The 23,627-nt window shown below is 48.4% G+C and overlaps 1 protein-coding gene across 2 annotated transcripts in view; it reads right to left on the bottom strand.

Annotated features, from left to right (window-relative positions):
- KMT2B (lysine methyltransferase 2B) overlaps positions 1–23,627 on the bottom strand; it is a 50,517-nt gene that overhangs the window by 2,347 nt on the left and 24,543 nt on the right. The window contains exons 13-35 of one of the 2 annotated variants that reach the window (XM_083161979.1): positions 22,534–22,651; positions 22,339–22,452; positions 22,076–22,260; positions 21,834–21,929; positions 21,640–21,738; positions 18,295–18,368; positions 17,594–17,718; positions 17,424–17,512; positions 16,722–16,859; positions 16,466–16,624; positions 15,348–15,465; positions 15,099–15,177; positions 14,237–14,394; positions 13,192–13,371; positions 11,144–12,857; positions 9,504–9,593; positions 9,261–9,349; positions 9,021–9,161; positions 7,189–7,263; positions 6,926–7,103; positions 6,699–6,806; positions 2,667–2,750; positions 2,448–2,577 (exon numbers count right to left, since the gene is read on the bottom strand). In XM_083161979.1, coding sequence (XP_083018105.1) covers positions 2,448–2,577; positions 2,667–2,750; positions 6,699–6,806; positions 6,926–7,103; positions 7,189–7,263; positions 9,021–9,161; positions 9,261–9,349; positions 9,504–9,593; positions 11,144–12,857; positions 13,192–13,371; positions 14,237–14,394; positions 15,099–15,177; positions 15,348–15,465; positions 16,466–16,624; positions 16,722–16,859; positions 17,424–17,512; positions 17,594–17,718; positions 18,295–18,368; positions 21,640–21,738; positions 21,834–21,929; positions 22,076–22,260; positions 22,339–22,452; positions 22,534–22,651 — 4,341 coding nt within the window. Of the gene's footprint in view, positions 1–2,447; positions 2,578–2,666; positions 2,751–6,698; positions 6,807–6,925; positions 7,107–7,188; positions 7,264–9,020; positions 9,162–9,260; positions 9,350–9,503; positions 9,594–11,143; positions 12,858–13,191; positions 13,372–14,236; positions 14,395–15,098; positions 15,178–15,347; positions 15,466–16,465; positions 16,625–16,721; positions 16,860–17,423; positions 17,513–17,593; positions 17,719–18,294; positions 18,369–21,639; positions 21,739–21,833; positions 21,930–22,075; positions 22,261–22,338; positions 22,453–22,533; positions 22,652–23,627 lie in introns of both variants that reach the window. The other variant, XM_083161978.1, reaches the window with a different exon arrangement.

Below are 23,627 nucleotides of genomic sequence, written 5' to 3'. Positions count from 1 at the left end.
CATCAACCGCATGGGATGGGACTAGTACATGCTATCCAGAGATCAGTCATCAACTGCATGGGATGGGTCTAGTACATGCTATCCAGAGATCAGTCATCAACCGCATGGGATGGGACTAGTACATGCTATCCCGAGATCAGCCATCAACCAAATATGACTAGTACATGCTATCCTGAGATCAGACATCAACCGCATGGGATGGGACTAGTACATGTTATCCTGGGAACAGTCATCAACCACATGGGATGGGACTAGTACATGCTATCCTGAGAACAGCCATCAACCGCATGGGATGGGACTAGTACATGTTATCCTGAGAACAGTCATCAACCGCATGGGATGGGACTAGTACATGCTATCCCGAGATCAGCCATCAACCAAATATGACTAGTACATGCTATCCTGAGATCAGACATCAACCGCATGGGATGGGACTAGTACATGTTATCCTGGGAACAGTCATCAACCACATGGGATGGGACTAGTACATGCTATCCTGAGAACAGCCATCAACCGCATGGGATGGGACTAGTACATGCTATCCCGAGATCAGCCATCAACCAAATATGACTAGTACATGCTATCCTGAGATCAGACATCAACCGCATGGGATGGGACTAGTACATGTTATCCTGGGAACAGTCATCAACCGCATGGGATGGGACTAGTACATGCTATCCAGAGATCAGTCATCAACTGCATGGTATGGGTCTAGTACATGCTATCCAGAGATCAGTCATCAACCGCATGGGATGGGACTAGTACATGCTATCCCGAGATCAGCCATCAACCAAATATGACTAGTACATGCTATCCTGAGATCAGACATCAACCGCATGGGATGGGACTAGTACATGTTATCCTGGGAACAGTCATCAACCACATGGGATGGGACTAGTACATGCTATCCTGAGAACAGCCATCAACCGCATGGGATGGGACTAGTACATGTTATCCTGAGAACAGTCATCAACCGCATGGGATGGGACTAGTACATGCTATCCAGAGATCAGTCATCAACTGCATGGGATGGGTCTAGTACATGCTATCCAGAGATCAGTCATCAACCGCATGGGATGGGACTAGTACATGCTATCCCGAGATCAGCCATCAACCACATATGACTAGTACATGCTATCCTGAGATCAGACATCAACCGCATGGGATGGGACTAGTACATGTTATCCTGGGAACAGTCATCAACCGCATGGGATGGGACTAGTACATGTTATCCTGAGAACAGTCATCAACCGCATGGGATGGGACTAGTACATGCTATCCAGAGATCAGTCATCAACCGCATGGGATGGGACTAGTACATGCTATCCCGAGATCAGCCATCAACCACATATGATTAGTACATGCTATCCTGAGATCAGACATCAACCGCATGGGATGGGACTAGTACATGTTATCCTGGGAACAGTCATCAACCGCATGGGATGGGACTAGTACATGTTATCCTGGGAACAGTCATCAACCACATGGGATGGGACTAGTACATGTTATCCTGAGAACAGTCATCAACCACATGAGATGGGACTAGTACATGCTATCCTGAGAACAGTCATCAACCGCATGGGATGGGACTAGTACATGCTATCCAGAGATCAGTCATCAACTGCATGGGATGGGTCTAGTACATGCTATCCAGGGATCAGTCATCAACCGCATGGGATGGGACTAGTACATGCTATCCCGAGATCAGCCATCAACCAAATATGACTAGTACATGCTATCCTGAGATCAGACATCAACCGCATGGGATGGGACTAGTACATGTTATCCTGGGAACAGTCATCAACCGCATGGGATGGGACTAGTACATGTTATCCTGAGAACAGTCATCAACCGCATGGGATGGGACTAGTACATGCTATCCAGAGATCAGTCATCAACTGCATGGGATGGGTCTAGTACATGCTATCCAGAGATCAGTCATCAACCGCATGGGATGGGACTAGTACATGCTATCCCGAGATCAGCCATCAACCACATATGACTAGTACATGCTATCCTGAGATCAGACATCAACCGCATGGGATGGGACTAGTACATGTTATCCTGGGAACAGTCATCAACCGCATGGGATGGGACTAGTACATGTTATCCTGAGAACAGTCATCAACCGCATGGGATGGGACTAGTACATGCTATCCAGAGATCAGTCATCAACTGCATTGGATGGGTCTAGTACATGCTATCCAGAGATCAGTCATCAACCGCATGGGATGGGACTAGTACATGCTATCCTGGGAACAGTCATCAACCGAATGGGATGGGTCTAGCACATGCTATCCAGAGATCAGTCATCTACCACCTTGGGATGGGACCAGTACATGCTATCCTGAGAACATTCATCAACTGCATGGGATGGGACTAGTACACGCTACCTAGGTTTCTGTATCTAGATATGGGGGGGGGGGGGGGGGCAAGGGGGCTGTTACCTTGCTGTCGTAGTACTTCTCCCTCTTATCAGTCAGCACAGAGCGTATCACAATGCCGGAATACTCTATCACCATCTCACCAGCATCAATGTTTCTTTTGCAGAACAGACCCCTGCCGTGTATTGCCGACCTGATGAAAGAGCGGATTGTACGTAAGTGCCTACAGAGTGCATTAAGGAACAGCAATTCTGATCCACAATCAGTGCACCCATCACTTACCTGTATACACCAACAGCTTCTTTGGAAGTTCTCTTCAAGTGACGGTACCTCATCGCCATGGGTAGATCCAGACTAGTCGCACGCCTGAAAGCACAGGGGCAGAGGCATTTTATATGGTGGAGGTCACTAAGCACCCATGGCTTGCAATGGCACCCTAAAATCTGCCTGTTTGCTCCTAGAATGCGTATAGGGGCAATAGGGGTGCATGTTAAAATACACAATTTAGGGACTAAGTGGGGCAGAGGAGCGCATCAAACCAAAGGTATTGTCCCGAATTAAAGACACCCTAGTCTGGGTAAAATAAATGAAATCTACTAAATGAATTCTCCAAATCCTTCACTCCCTTGGCCTGCGTGATCCTGCCCTCCTACCTCTCTGACCGCTCCTTCTCTGTCTCCTCTCATAACTCCACCACTTTCTCTCACTCTCACTCTATACACCCTTCTTTAGGTGAACTCATGAGCTCTTCTGACTTCCAATATTATCTCTGTGCAAATGATACTCAAATCTGCCTCTAACCCCCCCCTGACCCTTCTCTTGCTCTCCTTACTCATGTCCCCAACAGTCTATTATTTCTTTTTGGATGTCCCAGCACTTTCTTAAAAAACATAACATGTCTAACACTGAGCTTATCATCTTCCCACCCTCCCGCATAACCTCACTTCCCACATCTATTTGCTGGCACTATTATTTCCTATAGCCCCCAAGTGCGCTGTCTTGGAGGAGTAATCCTAAATTCTCCCTCTCCTTCAAACCACACTCAGCACCTCTGACAAACAAACCCCCCTCACCCAGAATTCTACTAAGACTCCCATCCACACACTGGTCCTCTCCAGACTGGACTACTGTAATCTTTTCCTATGTGGAATCCCTGACAAATGTCTCTCTCCACTCCAATCTATCCTCAATGCTGCTGCCGCCCGGCTCATCTTCCTCACCAAAAGCACTACAGCCACCTCCCCTCTTTTACAAGCCCTTCACTGGCTCATCTCCCTTTAGACTCCTGCACGCCGACTTTGCTAGGCTAGGGGGGAGAAGAGGTGAGGCAGCTTCCTACTATCTGCGGTGGGTTTGCTGGGGCAGGGGGTTTAACCATCTTTGATGGCCCCAGATCCTGCGGTTTCGGACTCCCTGAAACTTATGTCAGTTCCGCCTGCTGATGCAGCTATGGTTATGTTTCTAGGTTATATAGTCTGTAATAGGCTGCTGCGGATCCCTTGTTCTCTGCCCCCTGATACTTATGTCAGTGCCGCCTGCTGATGCAGCTATGGTTATGTGCCCTGTACTTGTCCTCTATTGTATTCAGCTGTAAGTCACTGTCTCCTGGGTTATATACTCTGTAATAGGGCACTGCGGATCCCTTGTTCTCTGCCCCCTGATACTTATGTCAGTGCCGCCTGCTGATGCAGCTATGGTTATGTGCCCTGTACTTGTCCTCTATTGTATTCAGCTGTAAGTCACTGTCTTCTGGGTTATATACTGTGTAATAGGGTGCTGCGGATCCCTTGTTCTCTGCCCCCTGATACTTATGTCAGTGCCACCTGCTGATACAGCTATGGTTATGTGCCCTGTACTTGTCCTCTATTGTATTCGGGTGTAAGTCACTGTCTCCTGGGTTATATACTCTGTAATAGGCTGCTGCGGATCCCTTGTTCTCTACCACGATACTTATGTCAGTGCCGCCTGCTGATGCAACTATGGTTATGTGCCCTGTACTTGTCCTCTATTGTATTCAGCTGTAAGTCACCGTCTCCTGGGTTATATACTCTGTAATAGGGCGCTGCGGATCCCTTGTTCTCTGCCCCCTGATACTTATGTCAGTGTCCTCTGCTGATGCAGCTATGGTTATGTGCCCTGTACTTGTCCTCTATTGTATTCAGCTGTAAGTCACCGTCTCCTGGGTTATATACTCTGTAATAGGGCGCTGCGGATCCCTTGTTCTCTGCCCCCTGATACTTATGTCAGTGTCCTCTGCTGATGCAGCTATGGTTATGTGCCCTGTACTTGTCCTCTATTGTATTCAGCTGTAAGTCACTGTCTCCTGGGTTATATACTCTGTAATAGGGAGCTGCAGATCCCTTGTTCTCTGCCCCGATACTTATGTCAGTGCCGCCTGCTGATGCAGCTATGGTTATGTGCCCTGTACTTGTCCTCTGTTGTATTCAGCTGTAAGTCACTGTCTCCTGGGTTATGTACTCTGTAATAGGGAGCTGCAGATCCCTTGTTCTCTGCCCCGATACTTATGTCAGTGTCCTCTGCTGATGCAGCTATGGTTATGTGCCCTGTACTTGTCCTCTATTGTATTCAGCTGTAAGTCACTGTCTCCTGGGTTATATACTCTGTAATAGGGCGCTGCGGATCCCTTGTTCTCTACCCCGATACTTATGTCAGTGCCGCCTGCTGATGCAACTATGGTTATGTGCCCTGTACTTGTCCTCTATTGTATTCAGCTGTAAGTCACTGTCTACTGGGTTATATACTGTGTAATAGGGTGCTGCGGATCCCTTGTTCTCTGCCCCCTGATACTTATGTCAGTGCCACCTGCTGATACAGCTATGGTTATGTGCCCTGTACTTGTCCTCTATTGTATTCGGGTGTAAGTCACTGTCTCCTGGGTTATATACTCTGTAATAGGCTGCTGCGGATCCCTTGTTCTCTACCCCGATACTTATGTCAGTGCCGCCTGCTGATGCAACTATGGTTATGTGCCCTGTACTTGTCCTCTATTGTATTCAGCTGTAAGTCACCGTCTCCTGGGTTATATACTCTGTAATAGGGCGCTGCGGATCCCTTGTTCTCTGCCCCCTGATACTTATGTCAGTGTCCTCTGCTGATGCAGCTATGGTTATGTGCCCTGTACTTGTCCTCTATTGTATTCAGCTGTAAGTCACCGTCTCCTGGGTTATATACTCTGTAATAGGGCGCTGCGGATCCCTTGTTCTCTGCCCCCTGATACTTATGTCAGTGTCCTCTGCTGATGCAGCTATGGTTATGTGCCCTGTACTTGTCCTCTATTGTATTCAGCTGTAAGTCACCGTCTCCTGGGTTATATACTCTGTAATAGGGCGCTGCGGATCCCTTGTTCTCTGCCCCCTGATACTTATGTCAGTGTCCTTTGCTGATGCAGCTATGGTTATGTGCCCTGTACTTGTCCTCTATTGTATTCAGCTGTAAGTCACCGTCTCCTGGGTTATATACTCTGTAATAGGGCGCTGCGGATCCCTTGTTCTCTACCCCGATACTTATGTCAGTGCCGCCTGCTGATGCAACTATGGTTATGTGCCCTGTACTTGTCCTCTATTGTATTCAGCTGTAAGTCACTGTCTACTGGGTTATATACTCTGTAATAGGGAGCTGCAGATCCCTTGTTCTCTGCCCCGATACTTATGTCAGTGTCCTCTGCTGATGCAGCTATGGTTATGTGCCCTGTACTTGTCCTCTATTGTATTTAGCTGTAAGTCACTGTCTCCTGGGTTATATACTCTGTAATAGGGAGCTGCAGATCCCTTGTTCTCTGCCCCGATACTTATGTCAGTGCCGCCTGCTGATGCAGCTATGGTTATGTGCCCTGTACTTGTCCTCTGTTGTATTCAGCTGTAAGTCACTGTTTGCTTATTTGTTTACATACTCTCTAATTAGGCAAATACTCTGTAAATATGGTGCCATATAAAGGCAATTTATTATTATTGTCACTACTCCATGTAGCCCCATTAATCCCAGTATAAAGTCACAATGCCACCAAACCTTGCAGGAAAAACACACACACACACACACAATGCGGTTACATGGGTGGGTTTAAGGACAGCGGTGACAGGGGGCAGTATAGAGGAACAGGATAGGGAGGCAGCAATTTTAGTGTGTAAGCGGTGAATGAAAAGATTTGGTTACATTACTGACCAGCGTGATCAGGAATTTGTAAAATCGAGGTACGCAGCAAAATTTAACAAAGCCTCATCTTAACCGGGTTTCCCATCTGAATCTAGGAATGAGTAAGATCAATGCCTGGGAAAACTTGTCTCGTGCAATAGTTACCTGGTGGATTTCAGTTGTACTTCCTCCTCCTCTTCCTCATACGTACATACTTCCGGTAGAGTGCGATGCTGAGAGGCCAGGAAATTGAACATGTCAAAAGTGCATTTCCTAGAAAACAATAACATACAGAAAAAATAAGACACTGGTTTGCATCTTTCCAGAGCAGCAACTGAGAAGCCATGCATAATGTGTCCACTAGGTGGAGCCAGGATCCAAATTGTGCTTACCTGGCGTAACACTGGCTTCGTGCACAACCTGATGGGTTAACCACAAGCTCCTCTTCGTCTACCTCCTGCGGGTGAAAAAGAAACTTGTACCCGCGGCAGCGTTCGGCACCTATGAGCTGCTCCAGCAGGAATAGAACCGCGTCGTGCTGGACTCCCAACATTCGTGCTCCGCTCAAACCTGCTGTGGATAAGAGGCGTTGGGTTATACAAGAACCATCTATACAATACAAGCAGCTCTGCGAGGCCAGCGTCATGGAGCTTACCAGAGAAGGACAGGTGTCTGAGTCTCCCAACGCCTCGAGCCTCCTGCACCTTCTCAACAACAGTCTTCCATGCACCTAAACAAGAGCAGCAGTTAAATTATAACCACAGAGTGAGGATACAAAGGGGGCTAGGAGGCGTGTTTCGGTGAGGCAGTGGTGTAACTCATGTATTTTGGGGTGGATGGTTAGTCGCACAAGAGCACCGTAATGTTTGACTTTTATTTGTGTATTGGCCCACTCATTACTACTGTATCAATTCTTTGTTTTTTTGTTAAAGATTAAAAGGGGTGTGCTACTACCAGACAAAATCAGAGGACATTTATAAAGAAAAGAAAAGCTTGTCGCTTTGTAGTGCACCTTAAAGAATTCTACCAATCCTAAAATGTAACCTTTATTGGGATTTAACTAAAATTGCGGAGTATAAGAACACACATACAAACATATCAGTGAAAACAAACACCATAGATTGTTAAAAAGCTGTGTGTGTGCGCTTCCTGCACTCAATACTGCCAATCTTGAATTCAGAGTGGCCATCGTCTTTTATAGGTATCCAAATATTTTTTTCACATTTAGTGCTTCTCAGCTATTATGTTGGATACAAATTCAAGTTGATCTCTGCCCTTAAATCTCTGCTGATTGTTGCTCAAGAAGCAAACTGACACTTTGTTGTTTGATACTTTATAGAATGTCTATTGTAAAGCGCAACGGAATCTGCTGCGCTATATAAGAACCTGTAAATAAATAAATAAATAAATAATGTTCATGCAATAAATTGGATGGATTTCCTGTGTATCATTCTATACACAATACAGCAAAGTACAGTGCTGTGAATGTCTTGCTGATATAACCTCTATTATTATCAAATGAATAGGAAAAGCCAGGTCAGTGTGTTTGGTGCATTCATAACATATTCCGGCAACCGTTTGCCTGTGGCATGCTATTATATAGTATGTAAGACTGATTGGTCAGATTTTCCATACAATGTCAGATTCCTCTGGCAGATATTCAGGTTCAATCAGTATTTAGTTACCATACTTTGCAGGCTATCGTTCCTGCACAAGTCTAGAATGCACATTTATTTCGTATATAAATGTCACCATTGTTCACAAACTGTCATTTGATACTAACTCTGCAAACGGCATTGCTTTCCTACATTCAATTAGTTGGTGCGTGCAAGTTATTTAAATTATCAATCTGCAGTGGCGCTGCTTTTTCTATATTGACACAGCGTGGCACAACTTTCAGGCTATCAGCAATACATATATCACATTTAGGCTAGGAGATAAGGCAGACTGCTCTTATAAGAGCATTTGTATTTAGACGCTGGATATACTACTCGATCTCAGCCCTCGCACGGAGGGAGTGCTACGGAAGACGCCACACACACAGACTGTGCGCCGACGTACGTTCCTCTACCGCTTCATCAGGGCGGTGTAACTCAACAGTTCTGCCTCATCAAGATCACAAGAGCCGATGACCAGACCGTGGATTCAGCATGCAGTCCATCGCGAGTATAATTACAGTCTTGTGTGGAGTTTGTATATTCTCCCCGTAATTGCGTGGGTTTCCTCCGGGTGCTCTGGTTTCCTCCCACATTCCAAATACACACTTTTAGGTCAATTGGCTCCCAACAAAGTTAACCCTTGAATGTCTGTGTGCGTGTACATGTGGTAGGGAATATAGATTGTAAGCTCCACTGGGGCAGGGACTGATGAGAATGTTCGAATATTCTCTGTACAGCGCTGCAGAATATGTGTGCGCTATATAAGAAACTGGTAATAAACAAATAAAATAAAAAAAGTCAGGTATGGACCAGCAGAGGGCGCTCTAACCTTCAGCGCTGTCAGACAGCGTGTAGAAGCCATCCTCACTGATAATTTCGAAGCACAGGTAGGGGCTGCCTTTCCTGGGTAACACATTTTTCTTCTCTTCCTGGAAGTAGTCAATGGAGTCTTCAGAGATGGGAGATAAATCTGTAACAGATGGATATTTAATGACACCTCATTACGCACAGTCTCTGTATTACCACAAACTCCTCCCACATCCAAAGCTTGGCCAAGGTTGCGCAGTACCTGGAGGTGTTTCCGAGCAAGACGATTCTTTGGCTAGGTCTATTGGCGGGTCCTCCGTTTTCACATCAACGGTAAGATCTAAATGCAGCCTAGAAACCAGAGGGGATAAAAAAATGAATAAATAAAAAGCTAAGACAGCGGAAAGTGTCCCCTCATTGAAAAATCCCCCCAAATATCTGCAAATGTTTAACCGTATCTGCTTAAAAACACATACAGATGGCAAGGCGCGTTGTCTACACTTACCCATTACCCATCCTCTGATCGTCTAAGTCTATGGAGTCCAGATCGAGGATCGCTTTAATCATTGGTGTTTTGATTCTGGCCCGCTTTGGTCTGGGACAAACAACGACAACGTAGCAAAGGAAACCAAAATCAGCACAAAATACAAAGTCATTTTTTTTACAGCATATAAAATGTTCATTGGCACGATCAAAGTCTCATTAACCCTTTCAGGTCCAACGTCTAGTCAGGCGCAACAGCCCTAGCACTAATAGCAGATCTAGTGGTGAAGCCACTTTAAAAAAACATTAACATCGTTCAACATTCAATGTGGACCGTTCTCGCATTAAAAAAAAAGTACAATTAATTTAAACCAGACTGTTTGAAAAGCAAAAAAAAACATTTAGACTGCAAAAGGTTAATAGATTTGGGATGCACCTGCAAAAATGGGGATCCAAAGGGTGCCGGATGATGCTCCGACAGTGGGGATCCCGACTCACAGGGGCTATTCTCCCTTGTGGGGGTCCACGACCCCCATAGAGGGAGAATAGTACCTGTGACGTGCGTAGCGAGCCACCGATCTTACAGTGTGGCAAGCGTAGCAAGGGGCTTCTTTGCGCTCGCCCCGTCGGAGCACGGGCAGTCGGGATCCCCCGTCTGAGCCCAATTCCACACCCGATCCAAAAATACTAATAACCCAGGTTGTCGCCGGGTTGACCCGGGCCACTGAGCGGCATGAAAGGGCCTTCAAAAAAAATCACGTGTCCAGCAATCTGACCCGGGTGGCTGGGCAGTGTAAATGGGTAACACGGGTCCTGTTCACACTATAGGGAGGAGGCAGCGTCTGCTCCAATTGCTCCCTCCCCCCAGCGATGATGCGCCGCCGCTCCGTGGTCTTATCATTGACCAACGCAGACCCGGTATTGGCATCCCTGGTCCCGACCCCTCACACGATCAGCAGGAGGAGAAGGGACATGATGCACAGATCAATGACTGAGGCGTCCCAGGATACAGCACGGACCTTTCATCTCTCTCCTGTCTGCAGCCAATAGTCAGACCATACGTAGTAATCGTAGGTCTTCAAAACCCATTTTATGCTGCAAACAAATATGGTTACCATGGCTACTTCTTCACATGTAGAATGATCATACATTGCCTGTGGCCTTTAAGATTGATCAGTTACAATGTGTGTTGCCCTGGCACCTGCTATGTGCCACCAAATGCCTATTGGGGATAATGAGAAGGTACTGTACACCATCACGACTTATGGTGCCCATAGGTGGAGCGATGTGCTACAGCAGCCCGTGTTCTATACTCGACCTAGTACAAAAAGTACATGCTGCACATACAACTTGTTCCATGCACTGTGATGTGCGCAGGAGCGCGCACCGTGTATGGGCACCTTAACAACCAGCTGATGTGGCTGTTTGCCCCTTTCCGCAACATAACGCCAAAACAGATTACAACGCCGGTATTTTAATGCAAATGTATGGACCTTTCATTTGGTATAACAATGGTGCTAGGGGGGTAGAAATAGGTCACTCTGGTGTCAAACATCTGCTATTAAACACTGCAAATAGATTAATAATGTTATTGACATAAACAAGACTTACAGTGCCTCAGAATATATTACGGTCCCCATCCCCCAGAGCATAAAGTCTTACCTTGTGTTAGTCAACGTTTCGGATGCTACGTTTAGCACCTTTAATTTTTGTGGATCTAGCAATTCCAGTTTATTAGACATTTCAAGTTTGGGTTTCTTGCTGCGGTTAGGCATGCTGGCAATGGCACAGGGTCTTTTGATGGGGAGCGGTAGAGCGTGGATGGGTTTCAGGGGAGCGGGCTGTATCATGGAAAGCTGCAGCTGAGGCGGCAACTGGGACTGCAGCTGAGGCGGCAACTGGGACTGCAGCTGAGCCGGTAACTGGGACTGCAGCTGAGCCGGTAACTGGGACTGCAGCTGAGCCGGTAACTGGGACTGCAGCTGAGCCGGCAACTGGGACTGCAGCTGAGGCGGTAACTGGGACTGCAGCTGAGGCGGTAACTGGGACTGCAGCTGAGCCGGTAACTGGGACTGCAGCTGAGGCTTCTGCTGAAGCTGGGTTGGCGTGAGACTTAAAAGCCCTGTGTTCATGGGGATGCCCTGTAACAGGCAAGTCTGAGGGATTCCAGTGATTGTTGGGCCCATCATTGCTGGGCCCCGCAGCGTAAGCTGTCCAGTTCCTTGCACTAGATTCAGCATAGGGAGCACACGCAACGTCCAAGACTGAGATGACGAGGGCGCCGTTTGCAGGAAAACCGTGCCAAGGTGTGGCGTGGGAGAGGAGGTCGGGGGTGGATGAAGAACTGCAGTAGTCTGAGGAAGACGGGGAATGGGAGCGTTCTTGGCAATTTTAGGCCTAATAAGGGGCGCTCTCGTTAGTTGAATGGTCTCTGATCTCAGAGCGTCCTGCGCCATCGGAAGATGTCCTGCAATATCCGGACTCCCACTTTGCATCTTTATAACCATCTGGCCTGTGGCTTTGTTAAGTAAAATAAGTTTTGATTCGGGCTTATTCATGCTCACAGATGGAGGATCTGGGGGGCAAAACGGTCCGTTGGGGGGTACGGTAATAAGTGGACGGCATACTCTTTGCAGCTGTGGGGGGTCCCTGAGAGGTGGGGGTCCTTGAGGAGTCTGGTAAGTTAAACAGTCTGTGCCATTAGAAAGAGCTGTGTCCCCATTCTGTGCGGAAGAGCTTGGAGCGGTGGAAGAGGAGACCTGAGGCTGCAGTGCAGGAAGTTCCGAACCGGAGCTGCCCGCACTCTTCAATACAAACTCAACAATTTCTGAGGGCAGGTGGGACGGGGCCTTCCCACTACCAAGAGGACCATGGTGGCTCTGTGTGGCATCCTCACTGTCCGTACTGTCGTGTATGCCATCCAGCTGTTCAATGTTACCCGATGATGCCGTAGATAGCAGAGGACTGAAAGGTTCATGGGATACAATTGTCCGTGTCAGCCGGTAGTAGTCATCCCCCGCTTCCTCCTCGGAGCTGCTTCCACCCTCCGAATCATCTATTGGAATCTCAGTGCCTACAACAAGCTGCGCTCCGCACAGCAAAGGTCCAGACGGCAACCCAGCATCTACAGACACAACATCCATCTCACTGACATCGCATAGAAGCTGTGTCTCGTTCTCCCCCGAAGAACAACGAGTAAGCGGGCAGGGCGTATTGGCAGGGCTCGGACTTTTAGGGTCTCTTGGAAGCCGAGCTGAGGACTGGAGAGTCACTCGCTGATTAGGTACCGGTGGCCTTCTGGTCCTGCGCAGAGGGTTCACTTCTGGATCAGAGATGGTCAGAATGTGATGGGACAGTGGAGAAGTCGACGGACTTCCTGTAAAAGACAGACAATGTGAGGCGATATTTCCTTATTTCTCCAATTGTAATTATATTGTAAAAAAGAATGGCTTTTGTTTTTTTCCTGTCCTTGTTAGGGGAGGAGTTAGTGAAGTCTTAGATGATGCTAGGCAGATTTAGCACCTTTCTGATCTGGTTCACCCACCCATCCTGCCTAGATCTCTGTTGTGTGCACAAATTTACTACAAGAATGTGGACTACTACCAGGGAGATTTCCTTATAATCAGCTTTTCGATGCCATACCTGTAGTCGCAACATAATTTTTATTTTATTTTTTTAAACCAGGCAGCATTTTCTCATGCCAGACTTACCTGGTGAAGGTAACGGGCGAGAAGAGCCACCAAGAGGGCGCCGGGATGGGGAGAAGTTTGGAGCTTTTATCCTTGCGCCACTGAAGGACCGGGGAGCAGTTGCGCTTGCAATGGGTTCCGAAGGTGGTTGGCGGGTAACTGAGGGGGTTTCTGGGACAGGAGTACTCGCCCGTTCTCTAACTAGAGGGTGAAATAAGAATATAGAGATGAGATCCACTAAATGAAAATGTAACACTCCTCTGCCCAAATGCATAACAGATTAGCTTTAAAGTAAAACCAAAAGTAAAGAAAAAGATATGTGTTTAAGAGTAATGCAGCATAAACATCACATCTACACTCCATGACCCCGGTCCCTGCATATTAGTGACTCTGTGGTCCAACCGATGCACCGCAACGGCATAGAGCAGGGCTGGCCAAACCGGTGATCTAGATGTAACCGGTCACACTTTCCAGACACCCCAAGCTGGTGCACAGGTGCAGTCAATACCAACGGTCACATTCCTAGGCAACCTCGCTGGGGCACAGGTGTCTGGAAACCATGACAGTTTGCTGGTGCACCGGTGCAGTCATTACTAAGTGTACAATTTTCAAACACGTGCTGCCTACAGATCCACAGGTGGTCTGGAGAACGTGGGACTTTAATCTCGAGGACTGGATGGCCATCCCTGCAAGAAGCAATAACTAAGCTGTAATGGGAGGGGAGATGGAGAGGGGAGCCCCTAAAGGTAGTGCGCCAGTGGTGCTCCGATGGAGGCACCGCTGGCGCGCACCTACTACATAGTGGTATGCCCGAAAATTTTCTGAGACAGCCCGCTGCGGCAGTGCAGCTGAATCCGGATTCAGCTTTGTGTGTCATTGAGCTGTGGCAATTTACGTGGACAGAGTTGGATGCTATTTCTGCCCTGTACCAGCACCTGATTTACCTTAGTCAGTTAGGTTCAGCCACTTCTTACACAAGGCTATATAACGCCACACATACTGCTGATGTCACCATACCAAACAGATTTAATGACAAATGCTACGGGTTCATGTTGTTAGACATTACCTGGCATCACTCCAGGACTGTGAACGATTGTCTGGTTTTCCACACCGTCGTCCTCTTCTGGAGGGATATCGCCCTCTTTCGGGTGATGCTCGACAACCCTGCATTTGTACCAGCAGCGCCGCCGGGCGTCCAGCGTGCTCCAGTATAAGCGCGAACACCTGCAAAATAGTTTCATGGGGTGTAAGGTGTAAGATGCAGAGAGCAGCTCTAGACAGAAGATAACTATATCCCAGCGGAGGCTGCGGCCATGTCGCTGTTATACGGCAGCTCAGTATAGGACGGGAACCAGCTGGTAGGATACACATAGGGAAGGCGGCATACTGCAAATATCCTGATTCCTCAGCCCAGAATGCAATAAAGTCCATTAATACTAGATGTAGGGTCCATGAGGTGCCATCACCACCTGCCATTTCTGAGAAATCTTATAACCACCAAGGGGTAGCCACAGCCGCCTGGCACTCGGTGGTACAAGGCAACTTAATGTTTGTTCTGCTACAGGAGATGGAACGAGAGGGTCAGATCTTCCCGCAAGTCACAAAACTAAGGCAGAAAGCAAGTCTTACCCTCCCAAGGAATAATCAAGATAGTATTTCTGTAGGGTTAGTTTTGTGTTGTAGGCTATGTACCATTTTAGTTGTCCTTATTTTTTTCATCTCTAATGTACAGTATTTATATCCTTCCGGAAATATGGACATTACAAATACACAAGAATACTTCTATACTATGTATTTAGAGCCTAAACTTGTGCTGTAACCCGGCAGATAAAACGATGACTGCTGATTGGTCGCAGCACAAACTCTGCACATCAATGCAATATCATTAAACAGCCCAATCTCTGAATATCCAACTCCAGGATACTTACTGATAACCGACTGGGTATATCTTCCCCTCAGACACCGATAGATCTGTCAGCATGCCCAGGCTGTCTATCTTCATGGACCCTTCACAGAAAAAGCATCATTGCGTCATACAGGAAAAGGGACAAGACGTCGCCGCAGGCAGCCTGATCAGCCGCAGGCCGGAGCACATGGGGTAATCAGTGAATACATTTTGGAACAGCAGCTCCGTAAGCCCAGGGAGACCCCGCGGCCCAACCACAAGCGCCTCTTACCGATCATCATGTGAACGTTCTCCGGCTCCAGACCCTGAAGAAACTTCCGTCTAAATGTGATTCCTTCAAAATCTACATAGACCCTGCGCAGGACATCGAAAGCATCAGCCGCCACAACCTGTATATCGGCAGATGTGAGAGAGCGATGTCACCACTATTCCGTAGACCCACAAAGAGAACCATCGTGTGGCATGCAGCAATTTGGGAGATTACTTTTCAGGATTGTGCTAACAAATGTTACAAGTAACGAATCATACAATAAATATATTTCTAGCAGGAAACAGATTACGCAGAGCATTAATATACAGGTCTCTAAGGAACGCTATACTTATTCAGTCTCCACGTACAATGTCACTCACAAAGTTCCCATGAGCCCCCAGACTAAGGGTGCCGGGTGAGGGGATCTGAACCAGAGCACACTAGACGGACTCAACAAGGAGAGACCCTGAGTCAGGTACTTCTAGATTCATTGATTCAAATGGTCTGGACAGGACATTATTACAGCAAATTACACTGATGCCTCTGTACAGAAAACACACTTAATCTTCATATCTAGATTCTTTATATACTAGAATACATGCCAGAAAAGAGATGAAGACCACAAGGGATGTTCTCGCCCTTATCTTAAAGACCCTGGAGCTTCTTGCGGAGCAAGGAGGGAGGTTTATTGAGGGAACCGGGTAATGAATGAGGTCACTCAGGGGAAGGGCAAAGTACAGTGTCAGAGACACATCAGATTTCAGCCCCTTTTATTTTCCAGGTGACTGATACAGACAACCGGTCTACTTGGACCCTGCACAGTGACACTCCAGAACACCATGCTGCCAAGTCTCTGCAGAGCGCTGAATGCCAGTAACAAGGGCAAAGAGCAGAAGATGATTCGGAAGCAGTGACCACTTTTTTTTTTAAAGCCCAATTGCTATATACTACACATGCTGATGTATACAAGGCCCTTGGGGTCATGGAACTCGGACAGCGGAGCCCATTGAAATGACACCAATACAGCCATGTGGAGAACACACAATGAGTGCAGCACTATTAATCTGTGGGTTCTCAAAAAGGAAAAGTCCCCACACAACCTGGGAGCTGGACAGCGCCAAGCCACGCCTCGCTCTCACCGTGCCGTCCAATAGATTTGTGTGTTTCTGACAGTACATCTTCTTGTCGTCCTGAAAGCTGCAGTGGCTGGCCCGTGCGCACATGAAGTGGAAGTTACTGAGGCAGGTAGACAGGCAGCAGCCGACGGTGGCCCCGATCTTCGAACAATGCTCACAGCGCTGCCAGGAAGACATGGGATGCGTTAGGCTGGAGCAGGACCGATGGACTACACGTAACATTACATACATCATGTATGGACCGCCATAGAATGCTCACCAGCTGCCGCCCACGGGCAACGGCCGCGTGCACGTTTTTCAGTGACCCGTCGTTCTCTTCGAACACCTCTGCTGACCATATGGCACAGTTGATGTGAGTCCACTCGTTCTGGCCAATATAGAGCAATCTTCCAGCATCCTAGGTGGGAGAGACCAGGAGACATTAATAAGGTCATTACAAAACCTTACGCCACCCAGAGAAAAAAAGACAATTATATTTTTGACAGGGTTCAGAGACATAAAAACAAATCACTCTCTATCAGTACATTGTTGGCCAGATCTGCCCAAGAGTTGAAATAGGTCCATTCTGCTTTATTATAGATTCACTCAAAGGAAGAGGTTGTCAATGCTCCTCCCACTCAGCAGTGTTTTAGTGTGGAGCAGTGAGCGCAAGGGCTCTGTGGGCGGGATCAGCTTGCCCCATGGCCCTCCATTCTGGCTAGCAGTGTACATGGCGTCAGGATCGCCATCCTCGGCACATAATCTGCACGCTGTTCGCTGGACACTCTTGGCGGTGCTGCACTTCCTGGCTGTGTTCTTGCCCCCCCCCCCCGCCCTGGGCACAATCATGGACTCGGGGTCTCCGCAGGGCTCCCTGCCACCCTGTTACTTCACTGGCCATCACTCAACATTGGGCACACGGGGGTGCCGGTGTTTCTTTAGATTATTGGTTCTAGGTGTGATCCTTCACGTCTCATCTCACCTTTGGCTCATCGTCGCCATACTTGAGACAAAGGGCGCACTGGCGGGTGTCCCTCTCGACATCAAGCTCAGCCTCCACTTCTTTCTTAACTGAAAAGAAAGCATAAAAAAATGAGAAATAAAACCCCACTTTTGTGAAGCGCAGACTGCAGCGTCCAGCCGAACGCATACCTTTCTCAGGAGTAGCGGGCTGCGGTGTGTCTCCATTGCTCGAGGTGGAGGAATCTTCTCTCTCCCGCCAATAGGCGTAAGTATGGTCAGAGTAAGGAGGCACCACAGCGTGGGGAAGTAGTCCACTGTAACGAGAGAACGCTATCAGCAAACTGCATCTAAACACGAATTTAAAGAGCAGTTCCACTAAAATTGAATTTGAGGGCCGCAGGCGTACAAGCTACAAGCTCGCTAGTCTGCAGAAAGACTTGCTGGCTGGGGCAGGTTACCGCAGGGGAGACGTTCCTGAACGGAGCAGATCCCCAGGTGCCGTGTTCCGGTAACCCATTCCCTGCAATGAATATGACAAGGCCAGAGGGGAAGACTGCAGGTCTCTGTAATCTTGTGTCCAGCTGTAAGGGAAATGGGAAAATTCCTCTGCATACAAATCAAGGCTGCGCACCATATATTGTATTCCAAAGCCATGAAGATGCATCCAAACACCTGGGCGAAGATTTCAAATGAGTGCCAGGTGGGTGGGGGAGAGAGAACAAGGGACCGACGTCCAAGACAGGACGCTGGGATGCCATAGATCTTGTATACCTGTAGGTCCCTCCATAGGTGTCCGCATGCTAAACCTCCCATCACAAGCTGTTAAAGGGTTAATAAGCCGGGACGACTTTTTAACAGAAGAAAAAGGGGGGGGGGGGGTCCACACTTACTTGGTTGCAGACTGTTTCTTCTCCCAATATTTTGAGTCTTGAACGTTGAACCATCCAAAACACTTCTCCATGATCTGCAAAGGAAACAGATTAGGTACAAATAGTCTGATGGAGTAAAAGGGGTGTATTCAATGCTGCTGGCGAGCTGTATTCAACTGACCCCCTGCATACGCCGATTCCCCCACACTCCGTTTTTGGAGGGAGAATCGGCGTCCACTGAAACACAGACTCAGGGCTAAATGCAACAAGCTCCCTGCATTAGCCACAGGCCTCGCTGTTTGGAGGAATCCTCGGCGTCCTGTGACAGCGAGGATTCCCATGGAACGTTGAATAGAGTGAGCAGCCGGCACAGGATTAAAAAGCGAGGATCGCTTGTTTTCTGCGACCCCAGCCTTTTAACCCCCGAGCCGCCCGCATTTAATACACCCCATAGTGTTACATGCCTGTGCTAAACCCAACGCTCCCTAGTCTTACTCAGCAGGCTGCGAGCACGAGACAGACGTGCACTACATAACTAGGAGGTCTCTCCCTGCAACAGTCTCACTCAGCAGGCTCCGAGCACGAGAGAAACACGTGCACTACATAACTAGGAGGTCTCTCCCTGCAACAGTCTCACTCAGCAGGCTGCGAGCACGAGACAGACGTGCACTACATAACTAGGAGGTCTCTCCCTGCAACAGTCTTACTCAGCAGGCTGCGAGCACGAGACAGACGTGCACTACATAACTAGGAGGTCTCTCCCTGCAACAGTCTCACTCAGCAGGCCGCGAGCACGAGAGAGACGTGCACTACCTAACTAGGAGGTCTCTCCCTGCAACAGTCTTACTCAGCAGGCTGCGAGCATGAGACAGACGTGCACTACATAACTAGGAGGTCTCTCCCTGCAACAGTCTCACTCAGCAGGCTGCGAGCACGAGAGAGATGTGCACTACCTAACAAGGAGGTCTCTCCCTGCAACAGTCTTACTCAGCAGGCTGCGAGCACGAGAGGGACACGTGCACTACATAACTAGGAGTTCTCTCCCTGCAACAGTCTTACTCAGCAGGCTGCGAGCACGAGAGAGACGTGCACTACATAACTAGGAGGTCTCTCCATGCAACAGTCTCACTCAGCAGGCTGCGAACACGAGAGAGACGTGCACTACATAACTAGGAGGTCTCTCCCTGCAACAGTCTTACTCAGCAGGCTGCGAGCACGAGAGATGTGCACTTCATAACTAGGAGGTCTCTCCCTGCAACAGTCTTACTCAGCAGGCTGCGAGCACGAGACAGACACGTGCACTACATAACTAGGAGGTCTCTCCATGCAACAGTCTTACTCAGCAGGCTGCGAGCACGAGAGGGACACATGCACTACATAACTAGGAGGTCTCTCCCTGCAACAGTCTCACTCAGCAGGCTGCGAGCACGAGACAGACGAGCACTACATAACTAGGAGGTCTCTCCCTGCAACAGTCTCACTCAGCAGGCTGCGAGCATGAGAGAGACGTGCACTACATAACTAGGAGGTCTCTCCATGCAACAGCCTCACTCAGCAGGCTGCGAGCATGAGACAGACGTGCACTACATAACTAGGAGGTCTCTCCATGCAACAGTCTTACTCAGCAGGCTGCGAGCACGAGAGAGACACGTGCACTACATAACTAGGAGGTCTCTCCCTGCAACAGTCTCACTCAGCAGGCTGCGAGCACGAGAGAGACACGTGCACTACATAACTAGGAGGTCTCTGCATGCAACAGTCTTACTCAGCAGGCTGCGAGCACGAGAGAGACACGTGCACTACATAACTAGGAGGTCTCTCCATGCAACAGTCTTACTCAGCAGGCTGCGAGCACGAGAGAGACACGTGCACTACATAACTAGGAGGTCTCTCCCTGCAACAGTCTCACTCAGCAGGCTGCGAGCACGAGAGGGACACGTGCACTACATAACTAGGAGGTCTCTCCCTGCAACAGTCTTACTCAGCAGGCTGCGAGCACGAGAGAGACACGTGCACTACATAACTAGGAGGTCTCTCCCTGCAACAGTCTCACTCAGCAGGCTGCGAGCACGAGAGAGACGTGCACTTCATAACTAGGAGGTCTCTCCCTGCAATCGTCTCACTCAGCAGGCTGCGAGCACGAGAGAGACGTGCACTACCTAACTAGGAGGTCTCTCCCTGCAACAGTCTCACTCAGCAGGCTGCGAGCACGAGAGACACGTGCACTACATAACTAGGAGGTCTCTCCCTGCAACAGTCTCACTCAGCAGGCTGCGAGCACGAGAGAGACGTGCACTTCATAACTAGGAGGTCTCTCCCTGCAACAGTCTCACTCAGCAGGCTGCAAGCACGAGACAGACGTGCACTACATAACTAGGAGGTCTCTCCCTGCAACAGTCTCACTCAGCAGGCTGCGAGCACGAGAGAGACACGTGCACTACATAACTAGGAGGTCTCTCCCTGCAATAGTCTCACTCAGCAGGCTGCGGGGACTGATGACCACTTGTGCTGCAGTTTTAAATCAGAACAGTTCATTTAACTGCTTGACATTCGTGACCATGCTAATACGAAGATGTAACCAGAGGCCATAAGCGAAGTCTGGCCATGGATTATCCAGTGCGCCCTGTGTCCCTCAGAGGAAACGCTCAGTCTGTTGCTTTCATAAAAGCTCAATTTTATTATTCAACAGATTGTTTGCCCCCAATATCTTAACAGTAAGTGTATATCTAGACCTTTGCTAGGCAGGACGGCACCTGTGCTTTGCTTTACTGTTAATTGGGTTGAATATTTTTGCAAGTCACTGTATAGAAGCAATCAGCTGCTAGTCGTCCTGCGATCCAATGCCAACATGACATCACAAACAATCAGCTGCTAGTTATTCTGCGATCCAATGCCAACTTGACATCACAAACAATCAGCTGCTAGTCGTCCTGCGATCCAATGCCAACATGACATCACAAACAATCAGCTGCTAGTCGTCCTGCGATCCAATGCCAACATGACATCACAAACAATCAGCTGCTAGTTATTCTGCGATCCAATGCCAACATGACATCACAATCAGCTGCTAGTCGTTCTGCGATCCAATGCCAACTTGACATCACAAACAATCAATTGCTAGTTATTCTGCGATCCAATGCCAACATGACATCACAAACAATCAGCTGCTAGTCGATCTGCGTTCCAATGCAAACATGACATCACAAACAATCAGCTGCTAGTCGTTCTGCGATCCAATGCCAACTTGACATCACAAACAATCAGCTGCTAGTTGTTCTGCGATCCGATGCCATCACAATCAGCTGCTAGTCGTTCTGCGATCCAATGCAATCATGACATCACAAAACAATGGAAGTCTCCTTTTACCTTAATGTACAAGGACTTTACGGCTTCCCCATGTTCTTCCAGTCTCCCACACTCTAAATTGTTCTGGATAATCCAGACAACGTGGTTGTTGAACTTGGCCTATGGAGACAGGTTTAGGAATGATGGGTAAATACCAAAGGAGGATTAGACAGAAGAGAAAAACGTGTCAGCGGGACAGGAAGCGTGGCACTCACTAAGGAGGTGTAGTGTCCCGCCTCTAGGAGATCGCCCAGGGACTCCAGGTCACATGGATTTTGGTGAGCCTTCCCTTCGACATCACCACACAGGCACTGAAACACAAAGAGGACAATTATAGGAAGACAAAGGATAGGTCATCCCCGTACTGCTGGAGGAGAGGTTGCTATGGTTACACTGTGAGTGCATTCTGAACATTTGGGGAACATTTGGAACCGTGCAAGGAGCGGGCAAGTCTTACCTGTGCGCAATGCAACATCGAGGCAGAAAGTGTGGAGCTCATCAATGCTTGCAGGACTTCGTGAAGACCAGCAGTCAGCTCCGACAGCATGGCCTCCTTCCATATTGCCCCACTGTCCCCCAAACACGGGGGGCAGGTGTAGACCACACTTTCAGGCAAGTTGGACAGGATCTCGTAGCCCTCATCTGCGGATAGGTCAGGAGAGTTAATGGCGTTGCCTCACAGTAGAACCCCAAACCACCACCCTAGGCCGCAGGACTCACCGGAAAGTCCTTCACACTTTGAGTGCACCCACTTATCGCACTGGACGCACTGAACCATCTTGCTCTCGTAGTCGTTCTCTTCATAGCAACGGCTGCAAATGGGGCAGAAGTTCCCTGTGGGGAGAGGACGGGGGCATAATGCAATCCAGGCACAGGGGAAGGGCAGGGAAAGTCCACAATAATAGCGAGTCTTACCTTTGTTGTAGAGGCTGAAGCAATCCGTACACAGGCTGCCGCCCTCTGTCAGCTCCATGTCGGCGTCTACGGCAGGGCAGGCGCCGCAACTCTTGCAGCGGACGCAAGACGAGCAAAGCTGCAAAGCACAAGGTCGGCATTAAGACACAAACTACACAAAGAGAAAGGAACCTGCACATGGATTTCCCAGCAGCCACCTAAAGACCAAAGGCAGATTTCACTCTAGATGGCAGTGCCAATGCTAATATGCCACATAGGCAGCTAGAAATGTCCTAGTTTAGTGCTGGCTATCTGACCAGGTATGGATAATTCGGTCCATAGGCAGAAGGTCGACACATAAAAAAGGTGAACAAGCATTAGGTCGACAAGGTCAAAAGGTGAACAGAAGCAAAAGGTCAACAAAAAGTAATGTGCTCGGCACTATTATATACCCCCTTCGTTTGGTATGAAGGAGGTATATAATGATAAAAATAGGTACAAATCCTTTTTATTTTGGGGAAACAAAAAAACGAGAAAGCCTTGCGTCGACCCTATGCCGGCATGCCGACTGACCATGGGTTTGAGCCTCACTGTGCAATCCTAGCGGGATACATTAATAAAGAAGTTCTATTAAGTCAGGATGGGGAACCTTTGGCATAGCAGCTGTTGAACTACACATCCCAGCATGAACTGCTACAGTTTTTCTATTTGGCCATGCTAAAACCATTGCAGGGCATGCTGGGATTTGTAGGTCAACAAATGCTGGAGGGCCGAGGTTCCCCATCCCTGCATTAATAGTTATTTCGGATGGAGGACACTGGAGAACAGGACAGGCCAATCTATGGCTCTCCAACGGTTGGGAAACTACCGGTCCCAGCATACACTCCCATGGATCAGCTGGTAAAGCATGCTGGGATTCACAATCACTGTGGAGTCACATGTTGGTTAGAACCTAAAGACCATAAAGGAAGGTGACACTACCAATGGAACACAATCTCTATTAATCAAGGATAGTATTCCCACACCAATATGGAGGGAACAGAAATATGGAGTAGTAGAATTAAAGTCTCAGAGTTACAGGCTGCAGTAGAAGTCCCCAGTATCCCAGTGTCACC

This window comes from Crinia signifera, chromosome 19 (genome assembly GCF_055691185.1).
Source record: "Crinia signifera chromosome 19, ASM5569118v1, whole genome shotgun sequence".
NCBI lineage: Eukaryota > Metazoa > Chordata > Amphibia > Anura > Myobatrachidae > Crinia > Crinia signifera.
This window is presented reverse-complemented; position numbering and strand designations above follow the sequence as displayed.